The sequence below is a fragment of the Agrilus planipennis genome, unplaced genomic scaffold (assembly GCF_000699045.2).
Source record: "Agrilus planipennis isolate EAB-ADULT unplaced genomic scaffold, Apla_2.0 scaffold88, whole genome shotgun sequence".
NCBI classification, from domain to species: domain Eukaryota; kingdom Metazoa; phylum Arthropoda; class Insecta; order Coleoptera; family Buprestidae; genus Agrilus; species Agrilus planipennis.
This window is the reverse complement of record NW_020438872.1, coordinates 1,010,095-1,037,085: the sequence shown is the minus strand read 5'-3', so window position 1 is coordinate 1,037,085 and position 26,991 is coordinate 1,010,095. Positions and strand designations below refer to the sequence as shown.

The 26,991-nt window shown below is 34.7% G+C and overlaps 1 protein-coding gene and 1 long non-coding RNA gene across 3 annotated transcripts in view; one reads left to right on the top strand and one right to left on the bottom strand.

The window, feature by feature from the left end:
- Positions 1-4,089: 4,089 nt before the first annotated feature.
- The window catches only part of LOC108738258 (lachesin-like), a 45,417-nt gene continuing 22,515 nt past the window's right edge, over positions 4,090-26,991 (bottom strand). The window contains exons 3-12 of one of the 2 annotated variants that reach the window (XM_018471608.1): positions 21,646-21,741; positions 21,022-21,138; positions 16,407-16,510; positions 13,668-13,853; positions 12,812-13,004; positions 9,684-9,812; positions 6,847-6,969; positions 5,079-5,129; positions 4,851-5,021; positions 4,090-4,775 (exon numbers count right to left, since the gene is read on the bottom strand). In XM_018471608.1, the coding sequence (XP_018327110.1) occupies positions 4,528-4,775; positions 4,851-5,021; positions 5,079-5,129; positions 6,847-6,969; positions 9,684-9,812; positions 12,812-13,004; positions 13,668-13,853; positions 16,407-16,510; positions 21,022-21,138; positions 21,646-21,741 (1,418 nt within the window). In that variant the 3' untranslated portion in view covers positions 4,090-4,527. The remainder of the gene's footprint in view (positions 4,776-4,850; positions 5,022-5,078; positions 5,130-6,846; positions 6,970-9,683; positions 9,813-12,811; positions 13,005-13,667; positions 13,854-16,406; positions 16,511-21,021; positions 21,139-21,645; positions 21,742-26,991) is intronic. The other variant, XM_018471609.1, reaches the window with a different exon arrangement.
- The window catches only part of LOC112905810, a 51,755-nt gene continuing 32,695 nt past the window's right edge, over positions 7,932-26,991 (top strand). The window contains exons 1-2 of the long non-coding RNA XR_003232028.1: positions 7,932-8,235; positions 25,833-25,917. This is a non-coding gene — a long non-coding RNA (uncharacterized LOC112905810). The remainder of the gene's footprint in view (positions 8,236-25,832; positions 25,918-26,991) is intronic.

The following is a 26,991-nucleotide window of genomic DNA, read 5'->3' as shown; positions in this document are numbered from 1 at the left end:
ATGCATGTTTCTCAATAAGGATTTTTACGGAATTCAATTGTTAGAAGATGAAAACGAATTTTCTGTACGCAAACAAGTAATATAATTATAGTTTTCTATACGGCAGATATCTAAAGTGTAATAATAACTTGTAGATGATTATTAATCATGAAATTTTTGGGAATTGGGAAGGTGATTATTTACTAATTGTAGTCTTTTAATGGAAATTATAATCAACACTGTAACAATGTACAATTTTATTCCCAAACAAAATTTGGAAAAAATCATTGTAAGTTTAGTGTGAAACATCGGTATAGTAAGGTATAGTAAGGGTCGTCTTCTCCCTTATCGTGACTTATAACAAAAGTTGCTCCTTTGAATTGAAACCGAATGGAAAGACGTAATCTTAATAGTCTCCTTTACGAAACGCGTAATCGTTGTATATACCCTTGTCTTTATAGCGGATATTTCCCACAAAACAACCCTAAACGACCTGATACCCTTAACAATTGGTTTTGATCCCAACACGTTACAGGGAATAGTTAAGTTAAGATATCAATACAATTTAATGTCCATGTCATCGATTTTCAGATCTTTGTTTGTACCATAAATAATTATTAGCCAATAAAACGACAAGATTGTCGATGATACAAACCAGAAAAAATTGTATCTATCATGTACCCTGTTGAGTTTTATTGTTTCCTTTAAATTTTTATTTAACAACTTTCTATCAAACAGTACATTAATACATTCATGCAGGTATATTTTTAGAATTCATTCGCTTCAAATGAAGTTAAAAATAAGTATCAAAAAGTAAAATTAATTTGGTCACGGCTATTTGATGCCGTTTTTAAAAGAGAAATGAAAGTCAGTGCTGCATATTATATCTACGGTTCATTTAATTAGAAACCTTATGAAATAGTTTAGAGAACGTTGGGGATTGAAGTATAATTTTAGTATATGAAGTCTTTTGAATTCACCCGATGTACCAAAGAAATTTTATGCTAACAAGATCAATCGAATTCATACGGTCTTCAGAATCCCCTGAGAAAGATTTTGCATTCATGGGAAATAATTAGAATCAAAACTAATCATCTCATAGGATTTTGTAACGAAATTACTTTTTCGCATCAGTAGATATGCGATGCAAACGGCTTGGAATTAAATTAGGATGCAACAATTTAAATGTTAACGTATTACATAAAATAATAGAGAATAATTGATAAAGACCGCAGAAGTTCTCAAAAAACTTTGATTACTTCTTGAAACTGAAAATCTTTCCAGAATTTTTAACAGGCACCAGTTGTCGGTATTAGCATTTTATTAATAAAATCTAATAAAGATGGAAATTGATCTCATCATCAGGTTCCCCTCAAAACGAAATTATTAAGTGCCGAATTTCAGCTGTAACTCGGAACAATCTCGGAATTGAACATTTATTTTATTCGTTTGTTTTAAACGCTCTAGAGATGCTTTCTTATATTTTCTTTTCGATTTTACATCGTTACGACACCACCATATTCAAAAGATGTTCATTCGTTTAGGTATTTCTTTTATTTAATGGAATTAGGGTAGATACTTGTCAAAACTAACTAAAACAAATATAAAATCTTTTATATTTTCGACATCATATGTATCACTGAAAAGCATAAAATGAAATATAGCTTCTAGAAATCTTGGTTAAATTCTACGTAAATAAATGTTAGATAAATATATTCACCATGTATATTAAAGGAACTGCCGGCAGATGACCTGTAAGTCTGTATTATTTCTTTGTGCCTTTAACAGATTATGTAATCCAATTATTTGAGCACATTTGATATAATAACCGTCATGGCCAGCGTAGTTTTGGTACGAATTAGAGTTGCGAATAAATACAATTCAATAAAATTGTTATTTATCGAAATAACTACGATTAACTTTTAATTCTATCATTAAAATGGACAGAACAAAATTGAGTTCGGACAGTTCTACACATAGTAATTACGTATTTATACCAATTGTATGCGTATTGTTAATGGATACGTCTGATATTCTAATTCAACGTGTCAAGTGTGGTCGGTTATGTTTAAAAGTGTGGTAACACATTCCGGTTAACTGTTAGCTAAGTACTAATTAAAATCGACCCGAACCTGCGCTCTTCTTTATTATATATTTCTAGTGTTTTTTCCATCTTGACAATGAGTTATCTGATATCTTTTTATATTGCTTCTTTTACATCCCTTACATGTCAATATTTTTGCTTTATGCCTATTGTTATTTAAAAGTAATTTTAATCCCTTCTTGGTAGATGCTAATATTTAAATATTACCCTCAAATCTAACCACGTTAATGTTTTGTCCCTGTAAGTGTGTCTAATAACACTGTTCCAATAACCCAAATTGATTATCCTCTAAAATTTCTTTCTTTGTACAGTATTTTCCATCCTTCTAATAAAAATAATTCTTATTTGCCCTGGTTAAAACTCTTCATAATTTCCTTGTCAAAAACTTTTTATTTCTGAAACGAGTGAAACTAATAATAAGAGGGACGTAAAAGAAACGCATATTAAATTCATGCATTATTAACTACGAGTATCTTATGGAATACAGAAGTTCGTTCGCGAAATTGTTAGATACCTTCTTCTTTTCATAATTTGCTAAGCGACTGGGTGTTTACCGCAGATGTCGAAATTGAAATTTTTTGCAAAAAGAGAGACCATTTTAAATCACGTCTTCTATCTTCTTATGTGGGACTGACATTTATCACTAAATTGTTGAAAGGAAGAAAATCTACATGTATCTACGTATAAAAATCCCAAAAAAAAAAAACAATATAGAGACTATTATGGCAGGAAAATCAAAGCTGAATCATAATTTTAAAATATAGATATGTTAAATAAAATAATTCGAAGTGGTCTGTATTCTGTCGAAATTGCCAGACGCGGATCGCGATTTCGATCTCTTTGGATTTCATCAGCGCGTCGCAGGCAGCCCGACAGAACACAGACCAACTTTTACCTGCTGTCTTAACAGTACGTTTTAGAAAATGCTACGAATGGCGCAGTGAACGCCATCTATAGCACGATGCTACATTTTAGGATTACGTATGCTCGTATGTCGTTGGGAAATTTTTAATATTCCGGCGATTGGGAGAAAGATTCGCGGTACGGAGTCTTCGGGGCGTTGGTCGCTCTCGCGCTTGACCGATTTTACTTTTTTGATTAAATTGCGGAGATATATAATTAAAGCGAGAACAAGTGCACTTGGACAATTGCAAAGGGGCGTTCAGTGGCGATGGGATGAGTAGGAAAATTAAAAGGGAAAATTTCGGAGGATTCGGACGAGATAAGAATATCCGTGGAGCGTGCATAATGCGGTGTATATCAAGATGACACTTCCCGCCTTTCTGAACGCCATATTTAATAGCAGTTCATTCACTGACGCAGAAAAGCCGTGACAAAGCGCCGTGTCTCCCAATACATTAATCGTTAATCGGCAAAACTGAACAATGGCCCACTGGCCCTAAAGATGAACCGTTCTTTACCAATTTCTCAGCTACATTTACTCTGAAATGTAAAATGAATAGACGTCGAATCGCTGCCTTTTCCCTTTCCCTTGACTCCTTGGCTTCATGCCCCGCCGTCTGGCCTTCATCCAGATAACACCTGTTAAGCCATCTAAAAATATTTTTACCTCTAGCCGCAAACATTACTAGCTGCCTCCATCCCGGGATAATCACCCTAAACCAGAAATATCTATGCAACAAGAGCTTTCTAATCCACCACATGAAATCTGCACCAAAAACACGAACTTGCTTCTCTCACAATCGAGCTTTCGAAATCTTTTGAACAAAGCTTTTTATGAAAAAATAACTACATCGATTGGCAGCCACAGTTTTTAATTCTTAATAAGTAGTAATATGTAGAAATTAAGATATAAAGTATCATAATTTTATATTCAATGAATACTTACCTTTTTGGGGCCCATCTAGCCGGAACATTTTTTTCTAGGTAGGTAGGTAGTGATTAATCTAGTTTTGATGAGGATTATTTAAATAAAACATCAAATGACATAAAATGATTTATTCTAAGGATAGAGATAATATGTAAATCTTAACAGTGATTTGCATGCTGGATGTAATTCCAAAAGCGTTTTCACATAAATAATTAAGAAGCAAGTCTTGTTCCCTCTTTCTACCTCTCATTAATTGAACCCAGATTTTTGAAAGTACGGCATGGCAGCAAATAAAAAAAGAACCGGTAAATAACTGTAAATGTACAATTTGACATATTCCGAATTTAAGATATTAAGTTTTACATATTTATTTCGAATAACTTTAAGGCAACAAATTTAAAGGCCCGTTTAATAAATCGGTTTACTTTTGTTAAATTCCCTTTTCCCATTTTCTACTTCCATTGCTTCAAAAGGAAAAACACGACAAGTTTGAGAAAATACGAGAAGTACATCAGGATAGTTATTTTCACATTATTTTGTTTAGTGTAAGTGATAGTTGGATTACGTCAGTGTTATTGTCACTATACAACGAACATTTAACATTCAGAAATGTTTAAACAATGAGATAGAAAATTAAGGAAAGGTATAAGTAACAAACATACGGGAAACTTTGCTTTGCCCTGTTTTGTAAGCGTGGCTGTTTTGGATTATACATTTTCGCGTTTTCATCTCTGATTGCATTTCCCACATTTGCTGGGCGTAGCAGTTTCACCGGTCTTTTGGGCTTTTTGGTCGCAACATCATTTGAACCGCCTCGATAAGCTTTATTTAGGGGGTTGGACGACCTATCATCTGTTATTTCTAACAATTAAAAATCAGCAATGTTAGGAACGGTATAATTCACATTCTTTCGTCAATCTGTTACTTAATCCTTACCGTAAACTCGAATTTGGCTAGACACTTCTCCCACAGGATTTTTGGATACGCAGTTATAGCTTCCCATGTCTCTTTCAGTGAGATTCCTTATTTTCAGGGTCATATTTAGTTCGTAATCCGACAAGGATTGTAACTCGACATCGTATTTCTTATTATAAAATACCAATTCACCTGTAAGAAAATACCAGAAGAAAACGTGTGGAGACAGTTAGACATAGTTTCCAATACCTATTTTATACATAAACGTTAGGTCCATCTCGCTGCTAGACTTGAACCAAACTATAGAAACAGCAAAAAAAAATTACATAGAGCAGAAATAAAACACTAAAAAATACCACAATCTTTCTTTACAGTTCGTGGTACTCAAAAGGTTTTAAAAGATCGATGGTTGTTTTGAAAATTATCCATTTTATGAAAATATTGCATTTCGCAATTGATCTACAAAACGAGGTACGGTTCAAAAACTCTCACCGCGGTGCTTTCTAATAACCTACCCCCCAATAAAATGTGCCTAGTATATTATAGTCGAAGGTATTTTAATTCATTTGTTTAGCGTAATTGAAGTGTAACAACTGAGCCAAAGTGCAACGGACTATACATAATGTAATATCAGCTTGCTTGATTATGTAAATTTAACCGATTATTTGATAGGTGTTAGTATTGGTTCCTTATCTGTTGATGGACCGTGTTAGAGTTAGTTATCGTTACTGTCAATGTCGACAATTAGGGTTAATTTGTAAAAGCGATAAGGGGTTGCTCATCATGAACGAGTCTGAAGCAGTAGAAGGAGTGGTAGCGGCAACCACCACCTCCTACCAACTGATTGTGATGCGATATGTTCAACGATGAACTCTACCACTTCCTCTGAACATGATTAATGAAAGCCACTTAATTCTATCCTACTAATTCTTAACGCGTCACGTCCTGACTCTGTGCACTACGAGACTGTTGGTTCGCCCTCAAGAGTTTTATATTAAACGACCATAATCGATGCGAAATTGAATTCGATTGGCAGGATTTATAAATTTCGCTCGCACAGAACTTCCTCCGAGCAAATCCTCAACTCTTAAAGGAATCGCGAAGTGAAAAAGACAGATGGGCTTTTAATTTCACCCCATTAAAACCATATCTTACTTAAATACGAATGAGGATTCTCACTACTTTATCTGTTTACACTCGACGATCGTTCTTATGTCGATTTCAAATCAACCGACGATGCTTTCGTCATCTTTAAATGCGCCTATCGTCGTTTACTACATTTTTACATTTACATAAAACCAAATTAACCCTAAAGACGAAAGTATTTTACATCATGAAAAGAGGAAGACCCCGCAGAGGCCTTTCGCCTTCAGTAACACATTTGCTATACTTTATTTATCGTAAAACTTGCATATTCATTTGCAATTTATTTACCAGTTTGCTTTGCGATAAGTATTGTTTCAATTCAAAATTATTGAACATAGAAATTATACATTTTCTTGTAGAGCTAGATTTGCAGATATCAGGGGCTAAAAGTACTTAAAAACATTACTCGCTTTTCTTAAAGTCTGAGTGCTGATTCTTATTAAAAATTAATAATCACTGCCAGACACCTCCAGTAGGCGTTAATTTTTTCCAGACGCTTTAAAGTTCGCAAAAAAAAATGATACTAATTTTACTTAGAGTCTGTCTCCATTTTTGTTTTTCAAAAGTATTGAAATTGTTCCCTATGTATCGTATTTAAAAAATGAAGACTGAAGTAAAATTACGGTTTCTTTTGCGAACTTTGAACCGTATTGGTATTTTCAAACGATGATTTCGCTCATTGATAATTACGCGATAATTACGTTCGGTTCTCAATATTCCTGTAGTGTATATTATTATTCTAGTATTCAATTTTTAACCTTTAAGCCAAAAAGGATCCCTGTGAGTCTTCCTCCTCTTTCTATAGGTAAAAGAACTAGGCATTTTTCCTTCCCTAGAGATCTTTTTTAATTTAAATCTTAAACTATAGTACCTTTGCCATCTTTCAACCAGTAGTTTATGGATCGAGGATACGCTTCAGCAAAGCACACTAGGGTAATATCGGTTCCTAAAGGAGCCCCTACCAACTGATTAGGTACCTGGACCATTGGATGAACTGAAAAGATAATTACCAAAACTAGGTGTAATACATTTAGTAATAGTATTCAAATAGTTCAGTTCAGTATGCTTCAGACCTGTAACAATTTGTATTTAATGTTTAACAGCTTTATATTGGTTTATTTCACGGTGATCTACCCGAAATTCTGATAGAAACCACAAAACTGTAAATTTGGTTTCAGATTTAAAGATAGGATGTTATTAGATGTGCGTATTCTACTTTGTAACACATTCGTTATGTTAATATGTGTTATGACTGTCACCAGCAGAATAGTACAAGTGGCCTAAACAATAATTGTTATTGTGCACATTTCAAATGGTTTTGAAGTTCGGTTTGCACGAAAGTGAAATTTACCTATCTGGTAATTAATATTCATTCGTATTTGCCTATATTTGGTTGCTACGACATTTTTTACAATAAATGTAGAAAAGATTACATGCCAAAATTTTATTGTTTGCAGTTAATGTGTTATTTGGTCAGTTTACTTCTCTTTTGCCATGAAGAAACTTTATTTTATTAAAAATAGCAAAAGAAATAATTACTTAATTCTATTTTTCACATAGGTTTCTCATTAAAAAATGCGACAGTGACTAAGTTTGGTATATATACAAAATTATTTGACGACATTATTGCATTTTCTAAAACATAAATGGAAAGTAAATTTGAAGATAAATTGATAATTTCCTGTTTGATACTAATTGTGAGTTTGTTCATTTCCATCACCACGTTTTCATAGGAAATCATTTGCCTATCAAATTACCCTGGCTTTGCCAAGACTGCAACAAGACATTATACCAGAATCAAGTTCCTGGATTAGACGAAAACAATTTTGCTAAGAATTTTCTACGTAATTGTATTTGCTCTTTTTTTGCTGGAGCCGATGATAAATCCTTGAAATTTATTTGTCTAATATGAAAGCGTGACATTGTTTTGCCCTTTAAACTGTACGACTGTGATTGGGCAATGAGTCGTTGTTTTCGACAAACAGATCCAGTTTTTTCCAGTTTTATAACAAACAAGCCAGCACATTTTGCTTAAGAATGAAGCAATTTCATTTCAGTTTTTCACGCGATCGGCCGTGCGATATATTATCTAATTTACGGAATCATACAGGTAATTAGTGAGTGGTTTTTCGTGTACTTACTACGTGTGCAATTGTTAAATACTGAATTTAGTGTTTGATAGTGAGTTATAATGGATTGTACGTAGTTTTAGGATCGAGGAGCTTGTATATACACAAGCAGGATCAAGTATATTATAAAGGTAAGATAAATTATCTCAGTATACTTAATATAAAGCTCTATTAGGTGTTTGTTCGTAACACTTAATAAGCATTACCTGTGGAAGATTGTGGAAAGCTCCATTTGTAATATTGTATATATAATACATGTATGCTTAGGTATCGATAGCAATTCAACAGAGCTTTTTTTGGTGACTATTTTTGTAGGGTAACAGTGGAAATTTCCAAATTTTTCCAAACGACTATAATAACTCGCTTTAATATTTATTCACTTGTAAAATGGTTTAAAATTGTGGTAAAAAAGTCGTGCAGCCGCGCCGTATCCTAAATACGTTAAGTGGAAAAATTTAATAAATTACAAGGAAAATGATTAATCATCACTTTTTAGTACCTACATTATTTTTAAAATTAATTACATAGCCTCTTCCTTATGTAAATTTAGCCAAACTTTTCTCTAATGAATACTTAATTTCATCGTAACATATACAGAGTGTTTCTCATGTAAAACAGCACGCCGTTTTTTAATTTTGAATTGTGTCTTTTTTCAAGGGGTTTATTTTATTTCATTAATTAAATTGTAGTTGAAATGGACGATTCTTTCATTAAATAAGGTCATACATTTTGCACATCTTCGTGTGGTAACTCATGAAACTTGCAAATTTGCTGTCCACATTTATCGAGTAATTGTAACTCCATTTGCTATAAGTTCACTGCGCTGAATGTTTTAAAGTTAATTAAACATTTCAGCACTTAACTGTAGTCCAATTTTTGTTTCTCTGAGGGGTTTCGAGCGGGCATTTTTATTTGCTCAAGTGAAACCACCTCATCAACAATTTAAAGACTTCTTTTCAAACAAAAAAAATCTCATTTATATTTATGGAATATTGGAATATTTTATCAACTATTGAAGGAAATAAGAATTGGATTGCAGTTTTTGAAGTGAAGCACTTAAGGAATGCAATGACGACTTCCTGTAGAAGATGCACATTAATCTTAATTTCATTTTAATAAAACCGCATGATATAACCTTTGGAAGAGTTACGAACTTTAGCGGATGTTCGCTATAAAACCGAGTGGTCCTCTCTCGAATTCAACCGTACGAATTTCTCTACTTAAACGGCGAAAAAAGGGAAATTATCTTTCTAATTAGTTCGAAGCAACGGCATCGTTAGGAACGAGAAGGCCTTCTGGCGCAGTTTTTGGCATTCTCAATTGTAATAACTTGAGAAGAACTCATCTACGTTTGAAAATACTATTCATTATTTCCAATATGCTATCACGCCGATTTTCGCGTATAAAACTGAAACCAAATTTTATTTCCCCTATACGTAAAAAAAAAATACAAAACCATTGTCAAAATAGTTTCACCTGGCCAAATTGGACTTTTATATTTTAAACTCTTCAAATTGTATAAACAAAAAGATGTAAAATTGTATTGTACTCTAAAAATGTAACGAACACAATTACTTACAACGAACTGTAACCCGAATAGTTTTTATAATCGTAGGTGGTACCCCATTGGTGGCAATACACATGTAATTCCCCATATCAGAACGCATCATTTTCGGTAGATCAAGTACTTCACCATAATAATTTTCAACTGAAACAAAGAAAAAGCACACACAGTTGTCTATTTGTTATACCTACTTAAGTCGAAGTTCTATTACTAACTGTAGGACAACACGAACGAGGCCCTTAACAACTCTGTTTGATATCAAAACAAAAATACTGATGTGCAAGAGAATATAAATACAGGAGACGAAAAACTCAGGACGGAAGGAACAGTTGAGATATTAAACAAAGGATAACGCAGAATCAAATCGCCTTCAACAAAAAGAAGTTACTTTTATGCTCTCGATAGGTTCATTTAGAAATTCGAAAAAGATTATTAAAGGTGTAGATATGACTTTCGCACGGCGATGTACGGGTGCGAAACATGGACGGTGGACGCGGCGGAAAAGAAAAGGTTAGAAGCGTTCGAAATGTGGTGTTATAGGCGAATGATTAGAAGGTTATAAATGAAAAGACAATAGAAAGAATAGGAGAACAGAGGACTCCATGGAAGTCAATAAGAAATAGGCGAGATAGGTTGGTAGGACACCTTCTTAGGCTTGAAGGTCTAGGCAGAGACATATTAGAGGCAGAAACAGTTAGGAGGGGTACAGGTAGAGCTAGATTAGATTACTGAAAAATGCGATGATTTAGTCAGGATAGGAAAAAGGACCTTCATAAGAAAATACATAAGATTTCGGTACCGAAATTTCATAGCTTATGTACTGAGGTGTGTCCGACCAATCTTAAGACTGACGACCTTATGATGATTATGATAATGACGGTGGTGGTTCACCACAAACTATTGGTCTTAATTAGTGACGAAATAACAATTATTATTTACTAACTGATTTGCTTTGTAAGCAGATGTTCATTGAATTCAGTGCACTTGATTGAATTTCTGTAGTGGTTTAGTTGTTGCAAATAGTGTTTGTTCACTTAATACGGTAAGTTCTGTTTGACAGTTTAATTTTATTATTATTCAGTTAAACATTATGTTCGAGAGAAAATGAACTCTACTTGTTTGCAGCACAATCGAGCTAAATTATCATTTGCTGTATTTCATTAAAAATTGGTTCTGCAAATATTCAATATTTTATTTAACACAAATCGAAGCGTGTATTATATAATAGATGATTGCGTTTTTAAAAAATAAATTATTTCGACGAACTAATTGAACAATTGTTTTGCAGTTTTCAAGAATACATATGAAACTAAGGGTTGCACTCATTTACTTAGATATTAACTGAGACCGACATAAAATAATCCGACAGCGTACGTAGATAATTAACTATAGTTAATGTTTGTTAAGATTTGAGCAATTTTTAAACAACTTCTGTATGAGGTTTGAATTCAAAGGTACACGGGGGTTACAGTTTATTCAGTTATTTAAAAACTGAATATTTCGTCTATATTGTAGGTTTTTCTCCAGGCAAGGGCTTGGGGGGAAACCTCGGTTGTTGTTTCTAAATAAATAAATAACGTTTAACCCCCTTGTGGCTTTGATTTCAAATCGAATAAAAAAATAGGAATTGAATACTTAATAATAATACAATTTTTGTATGTTCTACCTTGTGCCTGAATATCGGTTTGATTGCTTCATTTTGAAAGTGAATTGGATGTTTTGTAATGTCGTCAGGGTAGATACAAGTAACACGGATATAAAATATGTGTTTCAGGTACAATTATATTTTACAGTAACACATAGAGAATGACGACAGGTTTATATTCAGCTTACGAAAACTTTATTGCATGCCATTAAACAATAACAAGCAGTTGTAACTTTTAAATACTCGTTCAATTTTACTACAAAATTCGTGGTAGATTTATTAGCGGAAAATAATTTCGGTGCTGAAGGCGAAGTCATCAAATAAATAACTTCCTTTAGATCTCAAAATGATCCACGTCACAATTCACTTTTTCATATAATTTGGAATATTAATAGTAATTATACAAAATTGAGGTGTTAGAAAGCATGGATCTTGGATAGAGAAGGTTAGAAACGAAGAGGTGTTAGATAATGGAAGTTAATAAAAATAGAGAAACGTAATATGGTATTAAGACACTTTCTGAGTCATGAAGGGTTACTTAGAGACATTAGAAGCAGATATATATATGTGTAGGAGTAATGAGAAGTAAGGGAAAGCTTATAGATTAGATTATAATGTTCGCAAATGTGTAATTTATTTTTGAACTTGTTATCTAATTATTCACGCATTCGAATTTCTGTTTGGTGTTTTGATTAAGTAATTAGGAGTTAGAAATATCGAAACACTTAATTAGATGGCATCAGTTATTTCGCTTTCAGTACCCACATATAGATGTACTTAGTTAGAAGGGGTCCTGTGGGTTTTAATTTGAATTACGTTGTTTATAACGCATTACGTTGAAGAAACTAATAAGTGTTGCATGCAGTACGTAGCGGCGGGATCTTAAAAGACTTATTCTCGGTGAAGTTCAATTTTCTTTGTCGTAAAATGACTCTGGTGTTTGCAGCCACGGAAAAGTCTGTTTCGTTTGAGTGACTCCCTACGGGTTTGAGATACAAACGTCGACTGTACGAAAAAAGTCGTATTCGTTTCGTAAGTGGATCGAACCTACATGTAGAATAAAACCACAAGCAGATAAAGAAACAGAAGCTTCGCGAACATCTTACTATTGCCACTACATCTCCCGCTTCAGAAGAAAAATATCCATTGTCGAACTACCCGCTAAGAAAAGAAAAACAATGCTGTTTTTATTACCCGATAGATTCTTTGACAACACTAGAAATCTGACTAACATTTCGCTCAATCTTCGTAATCCTGTTTTATAACTATCGATCTCTAATCGATAAAATCAGATCATCAATATTTATTCATATCCGAGTAATTTATTTACAGTGATACCTAATTCTTAGCAGATAGATCGAGATCACAACAGTTATGACTTTGTTGTATGACTTCAACTTAAGTTTCGAGTAGAAGAATAATCAAAATTGATTAAATACTTTAGAAATTATATTATCTTATATTGTAGGCAAACAGAAAACAGTGTAAATTAGCTCACCTTTAACCTTGTTTCCGTCAGCATCACGTATATTTATTTCGGTATTATTTTCGCGGCGCCAAATTATGCGAGGTTTCGGACGACCGAATGCTTTACACTGCAATTTCAGTGGGGACCCTTCTTGAACTTCGATAGATGATGACGTTTCCAACATGTCAAAATCCGGGGGATGTAGAATCTCAAGAAATGACATCTGAAACGAAGAAACATGTACGATAGAGATGATATTCTTTTGCGTATTTCTGTCTTTAATGATAAAATGTTGTTCGGTATGTACAGTATTTTGATTCACTAATTTGTTAGATCATTTGATATATTCCAACAAATATAACTCAATAACAGTTCCATTAAAGCAGGTAATAAAGTAGAATTTAGATGTTGAAATGTAGAGAACTTTACTGTGGGATGTAGAACGATTTTTAACAATTATTTCCCCAGGGATCACATTTTATTCACAATATCCTATCCTGTTTGATACGAGTGAACGACGTATTTTCAAGTCGACTTTTAGCTACTTATACACGTCGTTTTATAAATAGTTTATTATAAACCAAATTCTTTAAATTAACTGAATAGATAGTTCCAGAATGAGACTGACGTTGTTGATAGACACAGTTTAGTTTGCAATTCTATTTTTAATCTAACTTTATGCTTCAATTTGAATATTTGTTCTATTTAACTCATGTATTTACGACTCAATTTTCTTGACTTGACCACCGTTTAATCTTTGCAATTTATCTGGCAAACGAGATGTTCTGTGTTTGCTTTAATCAAGCGTTAGAGAAGATACTTAAAGATACTTTTCTTATGTAAGCACGTTCTCAAAATTCATTAGGTATTAAAAGCAAATAACTACCTGGTATATCATTGGATCTGTATTAACTTGGCACATGTACATCCCTCTGTCAGATTCTTCGACCTTCTTAATAAGTAGGTACCATGTTGCATGGTCGCTATGGGAAACCGATACGCGTGGATTGTGAGTGATGACGTGATCATGGATAGCTTGAATCGCCTTTGTATCAACTTTGACCCATCCCACCTGAAAAAAAAAGCGTAAGTAATGTAAATAAACAAAAACGGGACGCCCTGGTATCTAGCAAGTGCCACAAAACCTGTTTATTGCGGACACCGCCCACTTCGAAGTAAATAGGTTTTGTAGTACCTAGGGTGAACCCTTTTTGATTTATTTATTCCTTTATAAAACATTGTAAAGTAGAAAAGTGGAGGTGAATGTAAAGGAATAAATAAACCAAAGAGACAGTCACCGTAGGTACTACAAAACCTGTTTACTGCGGACACCGCTACAGTAGGTGAAACACAGGTGCCCGCACAAAACAGGTTTTTTAGTACCTGTGTTTCGTCCACTTTAGCGGTGTCCGCAGTAAACAGGTTTTGTAATACCTAAGGTAAGCCCCTTTTTGGTTTTTTTATTCCTTTACAAAACAATATCAAATAGTAGAAAGACGTACGTTGTAAAGTAGAAAGTGGAGACGGATTTAAAGGAATAGATAAAACAAAAAGACGGTCACCCTATGTACTACAAAACCTGTTTATTGCGGACACCGCTAAAATGGGCGAAACACAGGTGTCTGCACTAAACAGGTTTTTTAGTACCTGTGTTTCGTCCACTTTAGCGGTGTCTGCAGTAAACAGGTTTTGTAATACCTAAGGTAAGCCCTTTTTTTGGTTTTTTTATTCCTTTACAAAACAATATCAAATAGTAGAAAGACGTACGTTGTAAAGTAGAAAGTGGAGACGGATTTAAAGGAATAGATAAAACAAAAAGACGGTCACCCTATGTACTACAAAACCTGTTTATTGCGGACACCGCTAAAGTGGGCGAAACACACGTGTCCGCACTAAACAGGTTTTTTAGTACCTGTGTTTCGCCCACACTAGCGGTGTCTGCAGTAAACAGGTTTTGTAATACCTAAGGTAAGCCCCTTTTTGATTTATTTATTCCTTTACAAAACAATATCAAACAGTAGAAAGACGTACGTTGTAAAAGAGAAAGTGGAGACGGATTTAAAGGAATAGATAAAACAAAACGACGGTCACCCTATGTACTACAAAACCTGTTTATTGCGGACACCGCTAAAATGGGCGAAACACAGGTGTCCGCACTGAACAGGTTTTTTAGTACCTGTGTTTCGTCCACTTTAGCGATGTCCGCAATAAACAAGTTTTGTAGTATCTAGGGTTTGCAATGTGTCCTTGTACTCCTTTTTTTTGTTCAGATACATAGTTAGAGATTCTAGAAGACAAGGATCGAAGATATCGTACAATTATAGCAAATTTTTCTTTTAAATGAATATATAATCGTTTGTGTAGGGGTTCGTAAGTGGCCCTAAGTCAAAACGTTTGCCCTTTATTGTACAAAAGGCTTCTGCTTCTGTCAATCTTCAGTGGAAGTCGCTGTACAATGCTTCCCTTGTCAAATTTACACATCATAGACCACAATGACGCTAAGACGCTTATAGGGAAGTTATTATGCACCGCCCCTCCCAATGGTCTTTATTTTAACGAGGATCTATTCTGATTCGGGTTCTGAAGGCCTCATCCAGCATCGGAGATGGAAGGACCTCTGAAGAAGTTTTTCATTTGTGGTGGCGAAACTTTAGACCCAAATCAAAACAGTATCAGAACCGATTATGTTCTTGGTTAGTAGTTTATCGAAACCGCCAGACGTACATCGCCATTTAGATCCCATCAGCACAACATATAGACGGTCGAAGACGCTCAGTATAAGCATGTTAATATTTATAGACAGTAGAATAATTAGTGTAAGATGGTTAATTTAGATTTGTGTACGTGTATATATATTTATGCCGTTTGCATCCTGAGAATTAATATTGTACAAGCGGGTCAGTCTGCACATCTGTCGGATGATACGTTTATGTCCAACTGTCCGAGTAAAACCAAACGATGGAGGCGACTTGATAAAGAGCACGTGTGTGCTACGCAACTTGGGAGAAGGATGTAATAATAGTGTAAATTTGACAAATGGCCGAAAAGCGCCGCAAACTTGAAATCATTTATAATACACACAGCTGGTTAGTGAAGGTTGTCGATTTTCTAATACTATCCGGACCTGTACACATATTTGACTTGTATTTACATTATGGTTCTCATGTGAACAGAAACCGAGACCCATAAGGAGCGTACCGTAATCATTTCTTAGTTAATTAAATAATTGGATAGGATAAAACATTTTCTGTTGTCAAAACAAAGAAAGAAATATCGCCGCGAGACTTTCGTTTGAATATCTTCATTTTATTAGTAGAACGGATGGAGTTTGACATTTCGTAAAGAGTTTTCCGAACTCTAAGCTCTTCCTTTTTCGAACGTAAGATTCGAATGTCACCTGGAAATTATTCTTTAAATTGAGATCTGGATTATTTGTGACATTATTATCTGCTTCCTTTTATTGTCTTAAAGTTTTACCGAGATGTAGGCGTGCACCAAAGAATTTTCTTTTCCCCGTTAGCATTTTGTTTATGGGATTGGATTGTGAATCTTCGTATTAATTTAAAATTTTTATTAGGCACGTCGTTAGGTAGGTACTGTCGTTGTTTCAAAATAATTTGTTTACCTTATATCCTCCTAAATTATCGACAATGCATTTGAAGCGAGCGTCTCTACCTCGTGCTACTGAGAGATTTGCGAGCTCCTCAGCAAATACAGGTTGAAATCCTCCTGGAAAAGAAGAAAATTGTTTCAGAAAGTACAGGATAGAGTACAATTCATTTATCCTTAACAACATCACAGTAGTAACACTAAGACTGTATAAAAGGGAATATTGTGGTAGCCATTTTGGATCCGTTAGATGTGGGAAAAATAGAATATTACGCATATTGACGTGGTAACAAATTGTGCATTTATGTAATTTATTTTTTAGTCATACCTTAGCTCCAATTTTAGTTTTCTTTTGGAAATTTGAAATCGATGTAGTTGTAGATATACACTTAGATAAGCCAATGCTTACATTTTTATATGATTTCTCTCCGTAAGTTGGATCCAAAATGGTGGTGGACGAGAACATCTACCCTTTAATAGTAATATAGGGTTGTTCGGAAAGTCATTTCGTTTTTTCCCGACAGAGGATTTAATTGTATTCTTTTGCACCCAACTTCACATTTAAGCCGTATAATTTTTATATGCTTTGAGAGCTCATATAGCAAGGCTTGTGTGTGAAAAATTCAAATTAATTCTACGCAGTAGTTTTTGGTTGGTGCCCTTTTAAATATGGAGAGCGATAAGCAGCATTTTCGACATATCTTACTGTTTTACTACAGAAAGGGTAAAAATGCTGTTCAAGCCAGAATGAAATTGACTGATGTGTATGGAGAAGGTGTGTTGACAGTACGCCAGTGCCAGAACTGGTTCGCTAAATTTCGATCCGGCAATTTTGATGTCGAAGATGCACCACGTTCGGGAAGGCCGGTTGAAGCTGATAAAGACGCAACAAAGGTATTAGTTGATGTGAACCGGCGAATAACAACACCTGAGATCGGATTAAGGTTAAATTTATCAAATTCAACAGTTTATGACCACTTGAAAGGCCTGGGATTATCCTCGAAGCTCGATGTATGGGTTCCCCATGTTCTCACAGAGAGAAATCTGTGTCGCCGCATTGACGTCTGCGATTCGCTTTTCAAAAGTCACGAAAATGATCCGTTTTTGAAGCGCATCATCACTGGGGACGAAAAATGGGTTGTATACAACAACGTCAAACGCAAGAGGTCATGGAGCAAAAAAGATGAACCGGCTCAAACCATTTCCAAAGCCGATATTCACCAAAAAAAGGTGATGTTGTCTGTTTGGTGGGGATTTTAAAGGAATCGTTTTTTTTTTTGAGCTTTTACCGGATAACACAACGATTAATTCGGAAGTCTACTGTCATCAGCTGGACAAACTGAATGATGCACTTCAACAGAAAAGGTCAGAACTAATCAACAGGAAAGGTGTAGTGTTTCACCAAGACAACGGGAGACCTCACACAAGTTTGGTCACTCGCCAAAAGCTTTTACAGCTTGAATGGGATACAATGCTACATCCACCATATTCTCCAGACCTGGCACCATCGAATTATTATTTGTTTCGGTCAGTCCAAAATTTTTTAGACGGTAAAACCTTCACCTCAAATGAGGAGGTCAAAAACCTCCTCGATCAGTTTTTTGCCAGCAAATACCAAAAATTTTATGAGCGTGGAATTATGCTACTACCAGAAAGATGGCAAAAGGTGTTGGACCAGAACGGCCAATATATAATTTAATAAAGTATTTGTTTATTATACGAAAACTGTCTTTCATTTCCACAAAAAAAAAACGAAATGACTTTCCGAACAATCCTGTAGAAGGGCGAACTGTCGGGATTTCTGAATCCCTTTTAGCTTATTAATTATGTAGACATCTAGGAATCTGTGTAACACCATAAAATAATTCGAAGAAATTGATGAAATTCGTTGTTTAATAAATCGTTCCTAGGGGTTCGTCGTATCTTTCGTGTATTTACGTTTGTTCCTGTTTCTTGTATGGTAGTTCGTATTTTTCGTAAAATACCTTGTTTATTTTGAAACTGTTCTAGCACGTTGCCTTAGTTGTAGTGTTGCTGCCTTCCCACGAGCTTTAGTTTTCCTACAAAGTTCAAGTTTGCTTTAGGTTCATCCCTACTAGTTGGCCAGTTGTTTGCCTACGTATTTTATAACGAAAGGAATTGTTAAAGAGTTGCAACTGTACTTAATACATTATATATTTCTATTTGTTTACTTGCAATTTTGGATGGTATCGTTGGATGCAAACGAAACGGAGCAATCTTCATTTATAAGGATTAGAAAGAGTTACGTTTGAGAGTTCCTCCATTGTATTAGGCGCAGCTTCCTTAAATCCGATTAATTTAACGTAATTCTCGGATTACCAAGAGAAGCACAAAGAGATACCATTTTGCAGTCAAGGAGTTTAAGGGTTCTTTTAAAATTCAATTATTATTACAGCTTCACGCAAAAGATAATTGAACTTCCTAAATTTTTGTGCGTTTTCAATTATATGCATATTTCACGGATGCACTGCATAGCTCTTGCTAAGATTCTCATTAAACACTTAATACTTCCGAATATTTTCATCTTTTGTTCACTCAAGAAGCTAGGAAAGTAATATTCAAACTAATATTATAAATAATGCGAGTATGAGTTTGTTTGCTACCATTTCACTCTTTAATGACTCAACCGATCATCATGAAATTATGTACACACATTGTCAGGGGTACAGAAAAGAACATAGGGTACCTTTTATCCAGAAAAGAATATTGTTCCCTAGGGATAAAATAAATTAGTTTCATGTAGTCGTTGATGATCATTGACAGATATTTAGGGCCTTAACGCTAACGATGCCGCTGATGGTAAAGCCTAGTAGTTATTTTTTATTAACTAAGAGTCAGTTTAATTAGATATGTTTAGGTGTTTCTCAATCTCTCACTGATCATCATACAGTATGTTTAATCAGAATTTTTAATTATAAATCGCCAATTTTTCCGTATTCCATTTGGAAATAAACAATTGCAAAAGTCTAGGCGGCTTCAAATGTCTCCATGTGAGTGTATAATTGGTTGCGTTTTTAGATTTTTAATGTTTGAACAGAGATTATAAAACTATTGAAAATGTTGCCATCTCACTGTTCAAATATCTGAACGGGCCCAGCTATTTCTTCTAATAATTTAGTAAAATCACGTCAAACCTTGTAATTGCGAACATTAATAATGAACATTGTTCGGAAAGATATCCCTTCTCCGTAGATATGACGTGTAGATAAGGCATCCAAATTACATTTCAATTATTCCGTTCGAAGCAAAATGGCAGGGCACAATTTGGTTTTATTAATGTTTTATTGAGTTGCACTTAATTTGAGAAAGGCGTAAGCTATGAATTCCGTTCATACGTACCTTAGTTATTTATAACAGCCACCCTCACACCTGCCACTGTCAGAGTTATAATGAATGACAATAATGACTTAAAAAGGCGCTTCTTCATATTTATATAGTATATTAACGCGGTATTTTATTATTACTTTCAGCATGAAAATAGAGAAAAGTAGGCCTTAGTTTTTCCGTTTTATTTTTGCGAACTTATTGAAATTTGAAATGGTTATCTTAAGCTGTTGTCATATTTGGAAAATTAAACGTTGTGGAAATTTCAAATGAAAACAGGTGGCAACAAGTAGAAAAGAGAAATGAACGAGCTCGAGAGACAGTGGCTGTAATGTGTGTAACCAGGTGCGCGCTTTAAATTGCAATTACTTGCTTTGTGCGAGTCCGAATATGTAAGAATATACTGTTCACATGTTGCCGCTGATGCTATTGGTTGTTCCTTTCCATACTTACTGCTTGTTGATGCTTCCAAGTGCTGCGTGCTCCAAGCTAAGTGACGATAGCAGTATTTGTTTGTCATAATACCGGAGAGCGCCGCGGATTTTATTGAATCCACAAATTCTTGCTCCTGTTCTACTGATGCTGTTCCGACTTTTGCATTCGCGCGGACTGAATACCAACTACCTCTTTAAATACAAACAGCGAATCCTTCCTGTATCTTACTCTCTATCTATTATTTGTATTACAAAGTGACAACTGTGCTGCATTTGATCCGATTTGAATAAATAACTCGTTACAAAAAATTGTCCTCGACCTACCCCTAATCATTACTTAGGTAAAGTACGAAAATTCAAGTTGCTTTTAATCACGTATTTAACTTTTGACTTGTTCAGTTATTTTAATATGTTGTTTAACTTGTTAAAAATTCAGGCTTTCACAATTTAAAGAATGCAAATGATATCTGTTCGCCGCAAATGCAGTTGATGGATCGAATTTCCTGCTGAAGTAATTGGAGGTTAAACTTCATAAAACTTGCAAATCGTTTACTTAATAATCGGTATTATAGATAGATGAAATCGTAAGATGAGTTAAAATGTAAAACTCAGTTGGATACTTCCGGAATCATCTAATACTACGATGCTGAATGCATATTAAAAATGATTTGGATTGCTAGTTGAATGTCAGTTTGACATTCAACTAAATGAACAAAACTTATATCCGTAGATGTAGTAATAAATAGGGAACGAAAATCGTTATAAGGGACGTAGTTAGGACGTTAAGCTTTTGTGGAAACTGATGTGCAAACTTAATAAGTATATATTTTAAAAGTAATATTTGAAAATGACCTTTAATTATTAGATGACGATGTTCTTCGTCTTTCAAGGGTGGTAGGTGATGTGTATTTCCAACCCTTGGTTTTCGTCGATGACGACCTTCCGGTCTAGACGTGGGACATTGATCAACTGAAACAAAAAATTCAATTCAATTGCGATTCAATTTTTTAAAACTACATATCCACCCGAAATAAAAATGTTCAGTCTCTCAGAATCTCTGAAAGTGAGACTCGAGTCTCCGCCTCTCATCGAGTCTCTCTGGTGTCGCTGAGAGAGACTGTCAAAAAGACTGTTTAGCGTCTCTGAACGAGAGATTCGAGTCGCTCATAGAGAGATTCTCATTTCGTATCCAGTTTCTGAACGAGAGACTGGAATCTCTGAACGAGATACTCAAATCTCTGAACAAGAGACTAGAATCTCTGAATTAACAATTTTATCGTTCGAGTCTCTCATACAGAGATTGTGAGAGATCTATAAGAACACCTGGGCAATAACTGAGAGACTGGAAAAGACTGTGAGAGACGCTGAAAGACTCTGAGAGACTGGAGAGAGACTGAAAATTTTTGTCTAGGGCATCACTTTAAATATTTAGATCAAATCATATTTTAATCTTAATCAACTTTAGTTGTTTCTTACCTTTCTTCGAATGGTAATGCCTGGGAAGATTTTCTAAATTAAACGTGCTTCCCCAAGGTTCCAAGCGCATCTTCTTCGAATGATCTTTGCCAATGCCTATAACAAAAAGAGTGATCACATTAAATGCAAGCGACAAAAAGAAAATTAGGTTGTATAAGTAATACTTAGTGTGGTATATGTGCTTGGTATTGGAGCGTAATTGAATTTTCGATAAAGCAATTAGTATAATTAATATTGCTCCATGGAATCGCTTATTTTGTATCATATTGCAATTGATGTGTAAGAAGTGCATTACGTATATGTATTCTCGTTGCATGGGGTTGTTTTTGTTTATTAAAGAAATTTGATAATTAACTGTGAACGTTTAGAACTTGTTTTACAAACGGAGTCATTAGTAAGGAATTAATAAATATGTGTATTTAAATAAATAAAATCAATAGGTTATCCTTTTTTCTATAATAAAACGACTACGAAATTGAAAGCTTAGTGTTCTGTCCTGTATTTTCTTAACTCTAAAAACGCTTTTGTTCGCGTTTGTAAGATGTAAAATTGGTAAAATCCATTAACTCATAACGCGTTTAGGAATTGTGCAGGCTATAAATTTATTAACAAAACGAAACCAGCTAAGTCTGCAAAACTGGAAGCAGCCACCACACTTATCATTATACATACGGAGAAATTATAAGTTAAGCTCGGCTGAAATAGAAAGAATAGCGAAGGAATAGGACATTTAATTTTGGACTGAGAATTTACGCTTTCTATAAGGGTTTACTTTATAAACTAGTTAACAGCAAATGCCTTGAAATCATTCAAAAGAAAAACAAGGATAACAAGCAGCTTTTCTTCGTGTGTTAAATTTTCTTGGTCCAACACTGTAGGTACATGAAATCTGTCAATCAAGGACCAACAATAATATACACATATATCTAATTAGTCTGGTTTTTAATTTAAAACACTTTTTAATAACTTACAATAGCTAGAATAATAGTTGCAATAGTTTAAGCTACGATAGAAAGGAAGTCCCTTTATACGAAACAGCAATTCCCTTAACTCTGAATAAGGTTGATCTCCGCTTAGTTTATAACTCTAGGGACCGATACAATCAAATATTCTGCACACAATGTTACACATTGTCTACAACTGTGTGCTTTCTAAATGAATATCGAAGCTTATTACTCAACTAAAACACGCCAATCATAAACGGCGAGTTATTTTTGATTGGCATCTATAAATACACAAATCCTGGACATCATATTTTTTTATTTTATGCGTTAATTGGCAGTTTTTATTCCAATTTCGACTTGCAATTGGAAATTTCAAAGTTTTCATTAAATCGTAGCCTTACCCGACCCAATCCCAGCGTATCCTACGGCAATTGAATCGCAAACAGTAACGCGGATGGATAATTCAATATGTTACCTTGATTTTTTGAATTCGAATTCAAAATTTCGAGTTAAAAGTGTAAATTTAGTGTTGCAAGTTGCAATTTCAAAATAAAAAATTGTCTGGACCTTCTACGCCTTTGCAGATTTAATCCAGAATAAGTTAATTTTATGTTTTCGTTAGGTATTTAGTTTAAATATCGAAAGCGTTTTTATCTGTTGTAATATTTTGTGTACAGTAAATATGAAATCGAAAACTCTGTTTTCTTAGGGTAATAAATTTCGAGCTGGACGAAACAAAAGACGTCGACAGCTGTAAATTGAAATATTTTATGGGCCGTTCTAGTAACGAACACTGATGCAACTTACAACTATAAGTGTTTGGCGATATGACGCATATCTGGTAGGGGGCGCTCTAACTACTCCCATTCCGGGCTTTTCTCATAAAGATAACGAGTGTCATTTGCGAAACGAATAGCTAGGGACTCTTCAGTAATGTAGTCATCATTCTGTTGAGTTAAAGCCATCTTTTAATCAATTCACTTGCATAGAAATTTTAGCCTTCCATTTTCCAAATATTTCCTTAAACTTGAGGAAAACCAGATAGAAAAAGATTAAATTTCGATTGGTTGCTAGAGAATGTATGGCGTATTGATGGGAACCAAAGTCGAAACTGCGATCCTTGTCTAGGGGTTTACACAACCCCTTAGACAAGGATTTCGTTCTTTCACCGCCTTTTTTGCCTCTCATTATCATCGATTTATCCGTGTTCATCTTTTCTCATCGTTTCTGTCATTCCCTGTGTCGTACTACTATTCTTAGCTAAGAAAAAGATAATAATAAGGTTCATGTTTTTAGTTACCCTTATATTTGTTTTCTGTTGAAGTGCATCATTCAGTTTGTCCAGCTGATGACAGTAGACTTCTGAATTAATCGTTGTGTTATCCGGTAAAAGCTAAAAAAAAAAACGATTCCTTTAAAATCCCACCAAACAGACAGCATCACCTTTTTTTGGTGAATATCGGCTTTGGAAATGGTTTGAGCCGGTTCATCTTTTTTGCTCCATGACCTCTTGCGTTTGACGGTGTTGTATACAACCCATTTTTCGTCCCCAGTGATGATGCGCTTCAAAAACGGATCATTTTCGTGACGTTTGAGAAGCGAATCGCAGACGTCAATGCGGCGACACAGATTTCTCTCTGTGAGAACATGGGGAACCCATACATCGAGCTTCGAGGATAATCCCAGGCCTTTCAAGTGGTCATAAACTGTTGAATTTGATACATTTAACCTCAATCTGATCTCACGTGTTATTATTCGTCGGTTCACATCAACTAATGCCTTTATCGCGTCTTTATCAGCTTCAACCGGCCTTCCCGAACGTGGTGCATCTTCGACATCAAAATTGCCGGATCGAAATTTAGCGAACCAGTTCTGGCACTGGCGTACTGTCAACACACCTTCTCCATACACATCAGTCAATTTCTTTCTGACTTGAACAGCATTTTTACCCTTTCTGTAGTAAAACAGTAAGATATGTCGAAAATGCTGCTTATCGCTCTCCATATTTAAAAGGGCACCAACCAAAAACTACTGCGTAGAATTAATTGGAATGTTTCACACACAAGCCTTGCTATATGAGCTCTCAAGGCATATAAAAATTACACGGCTTAAATGTGAAGTTGGGTGCAAAAGAATACAATGAAATCCTCTATCGGGAAGAAACGATATGACTTTCCGAACAACCCTATAGATTGGAGCGATTTATTCTGTGAGGTTAATTGAAGATTTTATATGCCGACTATGAGTGGTTGCATCTGGGAGATAAGTTGCAGATTGTTTTTGTCGTGGACGAGTGCCCCGATAGTGCCCCTTTTATAGCACTATTCAGCAAGATCGCTCTAAGAATATATGTATCGACGCTGGGAAATTGGACATATACACAAAAGACTTCATTACCCAGGTTGGTGGCGTTAGGAGCGCAACGTGTATAACGGCCTTTCCACCTATCGACGCTCTGCTCCGCGACACTCTTAACGACGTCGGCACAGAATCGACGCCGCCACATTACTCACATTAGCGAAGAGAGCACTTGAACTTGGGCAAAAAAATGCTTTACAAGGCGCTAACAGCTGTTAGAATATAGGCCCTTGTGCAAGAAGTTTCTGCTACTCCATGTGGTTGTTTTGATGTTTTTGTTACAATGAATTGATAAACCAGCACCGTCCTTTACCGACCGATGTTACCCTACTTTTATCCTTCCTTTTCTGTCATTAATTTCGCTCTTTTTGTTTCTCAACTGCGTGATTACCGCCACGCTTACAGACGCTGTTTACTAGTTTTTCATACATCTGTTCGTATACTTCTTAGTAATTCGTAACCACGTAAATAAAGCACAAATAATTTTGTTTTTTAGAAACAAACCCCATGCATACAGCACCTTAATGTTACTGTGAAGCACAAGAATTTTGTCTTTTGTGTAGTGCTCCGCTTAGTGTTTCTTAGTTTTTAAATTTAGAAACTCCCCACAATCACCTTTACAGTTAGATAATAGATCGCTAGTTACATAAAGTAATAATCTAATGAATTTATTCAAAGCTGTTTATTGTTCGTAAGTTTTAAGTGTAATTTCACGTTGGTTAAATGCTTAAAGAAAGAAGAATTTAATTAAAGAATCATTCGAATTCATTGCTTGTTAATTGATAGGAAACGTTTTTCGAATTTAAAAGTGTAACTACTGTTCTAAAGTAGACATTGTACTATTAATGTAACGATCTTTGTATATATAATTGTTTCTTGTTTCAGATGTCTGAAGAATCAGCCTCGAAGATGTTGACGAAAAAACGAAGATTCTCTGCTTGGGAAAATGCGCCCGTACAATTATCGGAAGGTATGATGCATTCATTTATCAGATTAATTATAGCAATGCTGGAATTCAAAACCAATTAGGGTTTATAGAATCTTACACCTTTTTCATTTTATAATAAACAAATCGAAATGGTCGAATTGAGCGTTGACGTTCAATTGCAAAAATTACGTGTCTTTGGGGCCTAAGTATATGCAAGGGACTCAAAAACTCAAATTCTTACCCTAGTTGCGATATAATCTTTGTTCGCACATTTACAAGAAACGTGGTCGACTTGTCTTTTTATAATGACTCTCAGGCAGGGTGTGGAATAAGATAAGGGTTTAATTTGCTTTCGCGCTACCACGATTGTACAATTTACACTCAGATTGAGTTATTAAAGTTGACTCCAGAAAGCGATTCAGTTTGCTTTTTCTTTTTTAATTTTTATATTATTATTTTAACGTAGGGCATGTATGTAATTGGTATATTTGTTGGATGTTTACCTTTTTAAAGGTTTTATAGCGAAATTGTAGGAACGAGGATTCTAAATTATTGACTCATGATAATATGCATCAAAGTCTGAAGAAGTTCATGCCTTATGAAGTGTAGTTCTAGTTCGTTTAAACTCCATCTTGAAACTTGAAAACTCAACTGTCATCATGTTGTCAAAATCTCAAGTAAGTTTCTAGTACATAAAGCGATTTCTCTGCACTTGAATATGGTTATCTTATCTATCTGCTTCTGTATTATTACAACCAGAAATACCGCAGCTTCCTACGGCATTCTTGTACTAGCGTTATTAAAAAGTGTGGCAACAAAATTGGCATTTTTCGCGATACATGGAAAATGTAACTATCTTCAATATCGTCGGATGGGTTATTTCGATAATTTTTCATCGAATTTGTTAATGAACGGGTGGTGATGTGGTTCGCATTTGTCTAAATTTTGTAATTGAATTGTAAGCGATGTAAGGTAAAAGACCCAGTTATTGACACTGGCCGAGTTTCTGACAATTTTAGCTTTATGTTGAATTAAAAAAAAAGAAGATCATAAGTGGGTTAATAAATTTTTTAAAAAATAAAATAAATGTATTCTGTACCTAATTAATGACAAGCA